This window comes from Podarcis cretensis, assembly GCF_951804945.1.
Source record: "Podarcis cretensis genome assembly, chromosome: 1".
NCBI classification, from domain to species: Eukaryota; Metazoa; Chordata; class Lepidosauria; order Squamata; family Lacertidae; genus Podarcis; species Podarcis cretensis.
In genome coordinates, this window is record NC_137170.1 from 91,264,949 (window position 1) to 91,276,988 (window position 12,040).

Sequence of the window (12,040 nt, forward strand, 5' to 3'; positions counted from 1 at the left end):
ATCCAACTTGCACACTCAGGGATTCAGGCTGCTAGCTACTAAAATTAGAGATGCTCCAAAAGATTTAGGCACACTCTTCTTAGCTTTGGATTTTACACATTTTTCACAGGTTCCCACTTTAATCCTTAGAAGTTTTTAATATTAGCAGCAGCAGTTGAACATTACAATAAATATCAGGTTCCTAATGAGAGTCAGCAAATAAACAGTAATTTCATCATACACTCTGGGCCAGTGCAAGGCAGGCATAATGTCCCTGATTATAATCTGGAGCATATTGCAGAAACCGTAAGCTTTCTTTTCCCACCTGGGGTGAACATGTGAAAAAGCAGAAACACTTCTCTTGCACCTTTTAATAGTTGTAGATTGACATGCAATTTCGTGTAAATGGTCATGCAACTACCAGTTAGCTCAACTGGTTACAGCATAGTGCTGATAATGCCAAGGTCACATATTCCTTCATTGTACTGGGTTGGTCTCAGGGTCCCTTCCAGCTCTGTGATTCTGTTGTACATGCAGCAGCCCTGTTCTCTTTTCATCTGGCCCCTCTGCTCCTGCTCTTTCCCTTTTATAGTACCCTAACAATGTTTATGATCATAGTCCTGTAATAACAACAAATCTCAATATTTTTTTGAGTAGACAGGTATATGTTTGCACCGCATGTGTTTTATATTATCTATGATATAGGAATGAGAAATCCTCAATCAGCGTTTGAAATCAGAAGTTGTAGCTAACTGAAAACTCCGATTAAGCAGGGACTCTGGTTAGCTGTAAATAATTTTTAATCACTGTTTTGAAGGGTGAAGAAACACATTCTCATGCTCCAGTCACAGCACTGCTCAGAGGGTTCCATCCAGATCTCTGGTTGTTATGCACAGCTAATAACACATGAACAGAACCAGATCATGACTAATATTCAGCAATATTTCCCATGGCCAGTGCAGACCTTTAAGGAGTCTTGGCTTTAGCTAATAAGCAGTTGTCTCAATGAATTGGCCCTCATCCAAAGACTTATTAGCAGCAAGTGTATGTGTGTACCACAGTGCTCTCAGAGAACAAATAAGGATATACATTCCTATCCAAAGATGGATGGGGCTGGGAATGTGATCTTTTAACTTCTCTATTCAATATTTTTAATTGCATTTAAATATAGGTAGTTATGCAACTGGAGCTTTCAGAAAGAGGTGAAATATATTTGAACAAGTAAATAAAATTGTGGAGATCTAATTAAAATGGCAAGAAGGAAGGTGATGCAGCGCACACATTTTAATGCATGCATGTTTGTGTGTGTGTTTATGTGAGTGTGCCAATATTTATTTTAAGATGACCTCCCCCCCCCCCAACATCCTTTTCAAATTAATAGAGATTATTTTCTCATTTGGGGCTTGGGCTATGTTCATTGGAAGGACATTTATTTAAATGCCTCCAGTACTTGCTTAAGTTCAAATTTTCATAGAATCGTAGAATTGTAGAGTTGAAAGGGACCCTGAGGATCCCTTGCAATGCTAGAATATGCAGCTGTCCCATACAGGGATCAAACCTGCAATCTTAATGCTATCTATGCAGTATTTTTACGAGATGGGTCACATTTTGGTCGTGCTTGCTTCAACAGCACATGAAAATGGGAGTTTCATGTTTGGACTGCAAACACTGCTGACAACGTAATGACGCAGGATGCTTAGTCTGACAGAGGGACTATAGTTTGCAGGGCTATACTGGGAAATCTCAGCTTTAACCTCCTTCTCCCATTTCTTTTTCTCTCCAAACACTCTGTGCTCACTCTCTCCACTGCTTATTCTCTCATTTCTCTCTCTCTCTCTCTCTCTCTCTCTCTCTCTCTCTCTCCATCTCTTTCACACACACTCACCATGCCATACTATACTATATAATGCACCAAGACCATTCCATATTATCCCTCAAACAATTCTATAACATGAGAATGGGCTACTGCTGGATGTATATAACATACAGCTTTCACAGGGAAAGAACTTTGGAAGGTTCTTAATTGCCAACCAACAAAAGCTACCTACTTTTAACTATGCACCTCCGTTTACCACTCTGGCAAAGAAACAAGGCATTTTCCAATGAGGGCAAAACATGTTGTTTCCATGGAACATTGCAATCTTCTGAAAACATCCCAAAGGAACTAGTAATACCTTTCATTATCACCTTTACCACTAGTGTATATGCATTACTATTCATAGTCTGCTTTGTGTTATAACAGCAAGCATAAACTGGCACCATAAGGAAAAGCAGCACATCAGAAGGCTGCTTTAAATTTAAATAACTTCCCTTTCAATGAGACTAAAAGGGGGGAAATGGAGCAAAGTTAGAACTGAAAAAGTCATGAGGAAATTACAGACATCTGGGAAAGAAATGTTGGCAATGCAACCAGCGGTGTAGCTAGCTGCTTGAGCACCCGGGGTGGTGCAAAAGCCCTGCATTCAGGGGTGGGGCAAGCCACCCATGGGGCAGGGCAAGCCAGGGCAGAGCATGCTGCGCAGAACCTCCATGGAGTCTGTGAGCCCCACGTTGCCGTTTTGGGCAGTGCAGAGCCTCCAGGTGCCCGAGCCACCGCGTCACTCCCCAGGAGAGATGTGTGGCTCAGGCACGCTGCAGGCCAGGCCAGGCCCCGCGGTCACCTTCCTCAGTGATGACACCACACACCCCTTCCTATGCCACCGAATGCAACCTACTCCATGATACATCCTCTAAAAGTGACTCTAGTTGTGAGTGTGAGAGTGTGTGTTTTAAGACAAGTGGAAGTGCATATTTGCTGGAAAGGCTGAATATGCTGAATTTTACAGATTCAAAGGACCCAATTACTGATACAAAGTCTTGCCTGACGTTTTGCAGGCTTCACAAATAAAATTCTAGTGAACGTTTACACGGCAAAATTACCCAAAGAGCCCAAAAGGAAGTAATAGGCTGCCATCTCTTCAAACAAAACATTTCCTATTCTAATTAGTTCATGTCACATGTGAGCATTCAGATTTTCTCTCCCTTCTGCTCTACATTGCTCACATGGGGAGGGGGCACCACTGCTACTTTGTTATGACGACAATTTTTTCCATTCCATGCTACTTCACAGCCATCATTTAAAATAATAATAATTGAAATGCCCTTTTCAAGGCTGCATATTCTCCCATCTAAAAATGAAATATTCAAACAAAACAGTGGTGGCTTCTAAGCACTGGGTGGGGGGGGGGGAAAACGACCCAAGATCTATGCTAATACTCATGCAAATAGGGCATTTAATTTTAGCCCTTCTTACACATGGGGCTTATCCACATTTAACTTTCCTCCATGCTTTCCAGGCATGCCCTTAAAGCTCCATGTCTGAGCATCTTGTGTGGTGCTGAAGAGGTGAAAAGTAAAACTGATCAGTCAAAGAATGAACATTTTTGACAGCAGATGGCAGTAGCCCTACAAACTAAGCACATACGCATGCACACACACACCATTTCACTACTGTAGCCTTAGAAACTTCTTATGCAGCTGAACTGTCAAGGGACCTTTAGCTTTGCACTCTCACTTACCATTCTTGGAAAGAATAACAGCCAAATAGTCGTGAGAGGAAGCATTGATGTAGAACAGGAGGCTTGGAGCATGTGTTGTCAGGAACGTAAAGGCAATGTTTTCTTTTGATGTCGAAGTATCTGCATATATGGCTGAGGATGTTGTACTTGCATTTTTGGTCACAGGATAAGGCTCCTGGAAAATGTAGGTAATGGAAGTGCCAGCTTCAAAAAGTGCAGAGACCTCTAAAAATACAAAGAAAAAGCAAGAGAACATAAGAAAGCCCTGCTGGATCAGACACAAGTTGGTCCAGCCTTCTGATTCCAACAGTAATCAACCAGATAGCTAAGGGGAGCCCATAAGGGGAGACCATGCAACAGATATTTAAAAGGAAAACATCAGGAAAGAGTCTGACTCAGAATACTAGATCGGAAATCACTGGAAATGTGGAGCATTCAGCCATAAATATCTGCTTGCTGTCTCAAGCCTGTTTGCATGTGTGCGCACACTGTACATTTTTGCTTATCTACAGTAAGACGAGAACACAATATAGGCAATATAGAGCCAACTACAGGTCAGCTCTGGAGTCAGCCTATAGATGTGTCTTTATGGAAGCTTTCTTCATTTTATAGTTGTTTTTTTAACGATTTAATGTATTTCTATTAAAGATTTTCTAGATTTACAAAGGTATGTGCAATGTCTCCCTCAATTCCCCCCCCCCCCCATGTAACAGTTTTAAAAACAAATCGGTTTCATTTGTTGCAACATTAGGAAGAAAAGGGGGAAAGAGGTGGAGAGGGGAAGATGAGTAGGGGTGGGGTCGGGTGGCAATGTTTTATTTTACTTAATATATGTGGGGTTTTGTGTCAGCGTTGCTTGTACAGGTTCTCTGCTGTTCACTTGTGTTCCTTTGGTGGTGAGAGAGGTTGGGGTTGGCCTAGGCCTAGGGTGTGGCTGTTCATTTGTGGTTGGTTGTGGTGGTCTTTGTTTTCATGTGTGAGTGGGGTGGGTGGGCGTTTTGGATCAGGTTAGTCATATTGATTTGTATGCTACTGGTGGATTTTTGTCATCTGGTATTTAAATGTCAAACAAGATGCTTAAAATATGTCTCTCCCTAAGGAACATACAGTATGACACCAGGCAACTGGGCCAAAATGAAGCATTATAGTGAACATGCAGTGCATCTTCACTGATCTGCTGTTGCATCATGGTCTGCATAAATGGTCAGGGACCAGTCTGGAGTAAAGAATGGGGAGGATGGTGGAGGGCATGCATGGATGAGATAGAAGAAGAAGAAGAAGAAGAAGAAGAAGAAGAGGAGGAGGAGGAGGAGGAGGAGGAGGAGGAGGAGGAGGAGGAGGAGGAGGAAAGAGTCAAGTGGAGAAATAGGTTCTTGAAGTAGGACAAAATCCCAGATGGCCGTGCTTTGCAGTAAAAGTTTATGGAAAGATTACCTCCAATGCATCATTTTTCATATGGCTAAGAATGAGCAGCAAAATTCCAAATAGTTAAAGGGCAGCATGATATATTCACTACCAACGGTGAAAGCAGCAACGTAAGTTATCTTTGTATGCCTTTTACCATCTGAGTCCCTACCTATCCTGAGTCATGCATTTCAGATTCAAGATTAGCAATATCTAAGGAAAGTTAAGAAAATATGTATTTATGTGAGTAATTCCAATAAATGGTTCTTTGTTGACTTCTGATTACAGGCTTCTTTAAATTTCAGTGTACAAATCTATGAAACAAATTTCTTCTAACACAAACATGTTGTTTTCATTGTCCCTTCTTCAGGCACATCCTGAGTATTTTATTTGATGCACTTCCAGCAATTTTAATCAGCCCAAGCTCCACTGACTTCATTGGGATGCTGCCAGTTTTACAGCAGGTAGGTTCTGTTCCCCTGCCTATTGGCCAGGCATTTGTAATGCAAGAGTAGCAACTAAAACGGAAATGTTCAAACGGATCCCGGCTGTGATTTTAAAATAGAATAAGATTACGGGGGATTATCAGGACATTCCCCAAAGAGCTTTTCATCTAAAATATGTGTTCTTTTCTCTCCTTTTGTATAGGAAGCATCTGTTGAGAAATGGCTAAGAGGCCATTGTCTTCAGTCCCATGAAAACTATTCCATGTCTTTTCCTATCTCATTTTACTCACAATTGCCTGACTGCTGAATATTGATTTCCTAGGCTGCTCCCAAGGTGAATGATAAGATGAATCTCTGACTCGCAGAGTTGTCCTATTTGAGCTTGGCAAATAATTAGAGCTTGATGGAATGTTCTGCCGAAGCTGCAACTTCAATGAAATATGGGATTTTGCACGTCCCAAATAATTCATGTGTGACCCAGGTCTGAAATTCTAGGCTGATTGCAACAGCCTGTGCAGCTTCTTCTAATCCACTTTGGGACTCTGGAATTTAATTATATACTGTTGTCCTGCAACCTACTATGTATCTGAGGAAGGAGGCAAGGGGCAAAACTTCCCTTTTAAATGTCATGGGGCAAGTGTTATGCATTTATTTAGATCTAGACCCTCCATACATTCAGCACCACAGTGGCATTCCAAGGACTTCTTACAATCTCATGGTAAAGTGCAATTCAATAAACTCAGACCAAAACCTCCACCCCACCCCAAACAAGCAACAATAGTCATATTACAACATTATAGTATAAGGTAGAGTGTCAGATGACTATCTCAGTATATGAGTACATAGAGATAGGAGCAAATGATCAACAAATAGCCATGGAGCAGCCATCTTTTTTTCCCAACACAGTGTTACTGGGAAGCATGCTATGCCATCAAAAAGTTCCCAGTACTATTTGTAAGAAACATTAGACTGCTCATTTCAGCAACATTCTTTTTATGCTAAAATAAAGGCAGTGGGGGAGAGATGGAATGACCACAAGGCCAATCAAACTGTAAGCATTCTTCTGCCTCATATTTGTCACCCACCAGCTGAATGACTATCTTCCTATCCATTTTTTTTTTGGGGGGGGGGGTCCCCACCCCACTCTCTATGATCCCACAATGCCTAGAAATTCAGATTACCATATCAGCCCTGGTCTTGACCATTCTCAGATTACCTGTTGACATAGTATTGGAATAAAAATAACAGTTACATTCTGGAGCAGGAGACAATTAACACTCCTCCTTTCCCCCCAATATTGGTTCTAAATTCCAAAGACGCCTTCTTAAAATGGATGCCTCTGCAATTCGAGCTTCTTGATTCCAAGTGAGTTCTATTTAACTATTCCAAAACTAAAAATAAAATGGGGAAAAACTTAATTATACAAAATTTGCCAAGAGGTTTTAATCAGTGGAAAGTGACATTAAAAATCAGCATTTCCCCACAGTGCAGTAATAGTTTCCATCCAATTTCTTTGTATAATGAATTCTGATCAACTTTCACTTCATGGGGGGAAATATAAGAACCTGCTACACAGCCATACCTTCTCTGCAGAATGGTCCTTCGTATGGAGAGCTGGTGCAGTCACACAGGTAGCCATTTAACTTCTCCACACATTTACCTCCATTTTGGCAAAGGTTACCATAACTGCTGCAATGCCCAGGGCATCCAGGTTTCACACCAGGGGTGACTTTGGCCCTCTCTTCAAGATCAAGTTTCTGCCCATTTAGGTGAAGAGAACGAATACACCCCACAAAGCCCTTCTGTCTGGAAGCAGTTGCTCCTAGTACAAAGGAGACATAAAACACACCATGCTTTTATTTCAAACACCAACCCTTTACTAAAGCAAAGCCCTTATTAAATGTTTTCTAAAAAGGTGCTGTGAGAAGCCAGTTCAAAGACTGTAAAATATGATGTCCAGTGATGCCATATTGATGTGCATGAACACTCTGCCTTATGGAGGGTGAAGGACACATGCAATCTTGGCCTCATATATCTAATGGGCTTCCCTTTCAGCAGTATGGTGAGAGTCCAAGCTGCAGGGACAGCAAAAGTGGAGACTTGTTAAACCTAACGTGGACAATAGCTTTGGGGGCTGAATATAGTTGTTCATGAAATCTTAGAACTGTTTCATACATTCCAAATTAAAAGCAAGTATTCTTGCAAGTCTCTACAGTGTCTGAAAAATGTGACCTGGGAAGCCTAAAATACCTGTAATAAGGATTTTATAGTACTCGTGTTATACCCAGAGCTAATTACAGTCTCCTTTGCATGCTAGATTTTGAGATATTGAAGTGACTTTCTTATGATCTCTGTTTCATTAAGTCATAACACTGGGTGGTGACTGGTGGGGTGGGGGGTAGTCCAGCTCATGTTGCCATCATAAATCAATGTATGCTTTGCTATTTTAAAGCCCTTAGCTTAATCTTTACCATAGGTGATCTAAGGTAGCAGATGAGCAAAGACTTTAGTTGCAGAGCTCTGTATAGCCCTAATAGTCAAGGCAATGTTCATTTTGTAACCATAGATATATTTCTGCCCAGCACTGGAAATGCTTCTATTCCAAGAATTGTGAAAGGCTACTCATTGGTCAAGTGATATCTGTGACTTATCCCATTTCCTGTTCTGATAAGAAGCTTAGACAATTGCAAAGAATGTTCGTCAGAAACAAATCATGGTAGCCAAGGTCATCCATCTAATCTATTTAGAACTATTTGAAAATTATGGATAGACATCGTATCCAACCACTCTGAAAAATCTAAACAGGGAAATGTGCTATTGCGTTGGAAGGACCATCCTGTCCTCAGAGATGTATTTATGGAAGGGTAAACCAGGCACTTGCGCAAGGCAGAAAATGTGAGGAAACAGTGGTGAGTGCTACTGGGCATTTTGGGGATTAGGAACTTCCTTTTGGATGGTGTGATATGAGTTGGTTAGTTAGTTAGTTTTTTTTTTTTTTTTTTTTTTTTGCAGGTGTAGAAAAGGGAAGAAAGCATCTATAAACATCACTTAACTGTCCCTACCTACAAATAGCTGACTATTGAGCTGCAATCGGAAATGTCCTTCAGCTGGGGCCTCCAGAATCTTCTTTGGAAAGTCATCCACCCGAAGAGACGTTTCCTTGAGATTCCGTTCAGCATGTACATAATGCCACTGGTTGTCATTCAGGGCTGCAGGAGACTGGACGGTGACATCTACTGGACCATTTCCAACATCTACTGTGAAGGTAATCTCCTTAGGAGCTGGAAATAATAAGGTGAACTATGTGACTTTCTGCTGTGTGAAATAATATGAATCACAGGACCATTAACTGATTTTGGTTGGCTGGTTGGTGGTGGTGGTTGTTTGCAAATAAACAACCACATGATATGGTTCGCTTCCACTCTCCATTTATAGAAGCCTTGCTTATAAATCAGATCACTGGTAAACTATTTGCATTTCATGAATTTTAATGTACTGTGTTGCTGCTCATCTCTCTGTGTTATTAATTGGTGCACATGGTGCACAGTCACTACTGTAGGAACAAATATTGGATGGAAGAATAACCATAAGGGCTATGAGAGGGATGGAGGGATGGAGGGAGGGAGGGAGGGTGAAGCCTCACAAAGATTTGGAGGCCCACAATTAAATCTAGCATGGATGCTAATGCTTTCAGATTGTTCTAGGTTTGGGGGGGAAAGACAACAAGATGAAAATCAGGTAATATCATGAATAAGCACAGCTATAGAATGGGAGCAGAAAGAATGTGAAGGTGGCTAGTCTTAATGGCCACTCAATTGTATCTTAATGCAATATCAAAAAAAATTGAACTACAAATGAAAATTTCCAGGATCAGTTGGTTTTCAGGGGTCCAAATTATTTCCTGAAACTCATTGCACAGAGCCTACTCTTGCATTTTTCCCAGTGTCTAAAGTACTTACTTCCCTTCTCTAGAGCTAGTTTGGGGCATTTTGTTACCACCCACTTTTCTTTCCAGCATGGTCCTTCTTTCCTGAGTAATAAATGGAATGGATTGATAGCTTAGTAGCAGAGCACATGGTCTGAATGTAGAAAGCCCCAAGTTCAATCACTGACCTCTCTGGCTAAATGAACTCTGCAAACAGGAGTAGGAAATGCCATTCTCTGAGGTCCTAGAGATTCACTTCCAATCATGGTAGACAATAATTGGCTAGATGGCATTATGACTCTGACTCAATATATTCAGTATTTGATGGTGTCACTGTGGTATGCAGCTGTTCAAACTCAGTTCTGAGATATGATGTAAGCAATTCAGAACAAGGGCAGGAGACATTGGCCTCACTCTGAATTGACTTTTGCAAGAACAGCAACATAGCTATTTTGTCTTCCCTATGCAATGACATCATATTGTTGATTTTCAGTGTCCCGTGCACAGCGGAATGATGAGGAATACGTGCACATACTCTATATTGTTTTATTTACATTTCAAAGCTGGTAGATTACAGAAAAACATCTTGCCTCTGCCGGAGCAGAGAAAGCGTCCTCTCTCCTCTGAAGCACGGAGAGAATCACACTGTGAGCAGTGAAAAACAGGAAACCAGTGTATGTCACATCCAGTCTCCCTTTCCCGTGAGAAACTCCAACAGCAATTGACTGTGGAATGTAAACACCTGTCTCGTGACAAGCATTTTCGCTGCACAGTGAAGGAAGCAGAAACCAACATCCTCCCCCTTTCAGTGAAAAAAACAGTGAAAAATAGGAAACCAGTATACGTCACATCCAGTCTCCTTTCCCGTGAGAAACTCCAACAGCAATTGACTGTGGAATGTAAACACCTGTCTCGTGACAAGCATTTTCGCTGCACAGTGAAGGAAGCAGAAACCAACATCCTCCCCCTTTCTGTGAACATCACTGGGCAGCGTGTTCGTACAATATCAGTACAAACCCAACTTCTGCACATAGGTACAGTGTTGATCCCTTGATACAATCTTGGACAATACATCAGCAGGAATTTCATTACCTGGCATATAGGACACCGTTACGAGTCCCTTTTGAATACGTTCCCTAGCATGTTGCAACTTCAATTGCAAGTGCTTCGTGCTTTGCTTACAACCTTCAGAATTCAGCAAAGCCAAACATGCTTTGTTGTCCTGGTAAACCTGGATTGGACATTTGACAGGAATTTTCATGTCTTTGCACAATTGTAACAACCATTCACAATCTTTAAGTGAATAAGACAGTGCATTCAGTTCAGCTTCACAAGTACTTAAGCTAACTGTTGTTTGCTTCTTGCATGACCAATCAAATAGACCCTGATTGTACATATAGCAAACTCCAGACGTGCTTTTCCTGTCTGTAGTGTCACTTCCAAAACTTGCATCTGCAAATATCTCAAGACCACCAGACTTCTGATTGTTAAATCTCAGTCTGTAATGCATAGTGCCTTTCAAGTAGCGCACTATACGTTTTAGAGCTTTCCAATCCTTAACAGTAGGATTGTTGACTTGTCTGCTTAGCAAATTACAGGTAACAGCAATGTCTGGTCTTGAACATCTGGCAATGAAGTTTAGCTTGCCTAGCACACTTCTGTACAGTGTAGTGTCAGAAAATGCTTCTTCAGTGTCATCTACCTGATAACCTGTTGTCATCGGTGTGTCTACAGGGTTAGCATCCATCAGGTTTAGTTTGCTTAACACATCAGCAATTTTCCGTGACTGGTGTACTAGAATGTTACCATCTTGATCTCTCTCTATTTCCAGAGATAGGTAGTTGTTTACCTCACCAAGATCTTTCATGTCAAAGTGTTCTTTCAGTTGAGCTAGGGCGTTATTGTACATTGTGTCATCTTTCCAAAAGAATAATAAATCATCAACATAAAACAAACAATACAGTTTCTTTTGCCCCTCCTCTTTGACAAATACACATGGATCAGCTTTCCCTTGCTGAAAACCTAGAGAAAACAATACCTCAGTGAGTTTTGCGTGCCAACACCGTGCACTTTGTTTGAGACCATAAAGGGACTTTTTCAGAACACAAACAAATCCCTGTTTTACCTGTACGCCATCAGGTGGAAACATACAAAGTGATTCATCTAGAGATCCGTACAGAAAAGCTGTATTCACATCGTGGTGACTAATGTGTAAATTCTCCTCTGCAGCTAGCTTGAGCATAAGCCTAATGCTCTCATACCTCACTGTGGGTGAGTAGGTCTCGTGATAATCTTCACCTGGTACTTGTGCAAAACCTCTGGCTACCAATCTGGCTTTGTGTCTGACTATCTTGCCATTTTGATCAGTCTTCGCTTTGAAGACCCATTTGCTTCCAAGCGGTTTCATTCCTGGAACTACTGGAACTAGTTCCCATGTTTTGTTCCTTTCCAAGGAATCAAGCTCAGCCTTCATGGCATTTAACCATGGCTCAGCTTCCTTTGAATCCAAATCCTGGATTTCTTGGAAACTTGAAGGTTCAAATACCTTTTTGGAGCTTTTAACAGCTGTTACTGCTATCTTAGCAAACTCATCAGCAAATCTCTTTGGAGGTCTACCTTTTGTGGCTCTTTGTGACCTGCGAATTAGCCTTAAGTCTTCAACACTCTCCTCTTCCTTCTTAGGAGAAAAGTGACCTATTGTGAACAATGGTTCTTCCAATTCTTGATCA

At 41.2% G+C, this 12,040-nt stretch overlaps 1 protein-coding gene across 2 annotated transcripts in view; it reads right to left on the bottom strand.

Moving 5' to 3' along the window:
* The window catches only part of CNTNAP5 (contactin associated protein family member 5), a 319,852-nt gene that overhangs the window by 37,288 nt on the left and 270,524 nt on the right, over positions 1-12,040 (bottom strand). For both annotated transcript variants that reach the window (XM_079968601.1, XM_079968602.1), the window contains 3 exons: positions 8,449-8,667; positions 6,969-7,208; positions 3,537-3,761 (listed from right to left, as the gene is read on the bottom strand). In XM_079968601.1, the coding sequence (XP_079824727.1) occupies positions 3,537-3,761; positions 6,969-7,208; positions 8,449-8,667 (684 nt within the window). The remainder of the gene's footprint in view (positions 1-3,536; positions 3,762-6,968; positions 7,209-8,448; positions 8,668-12,040) is intronic.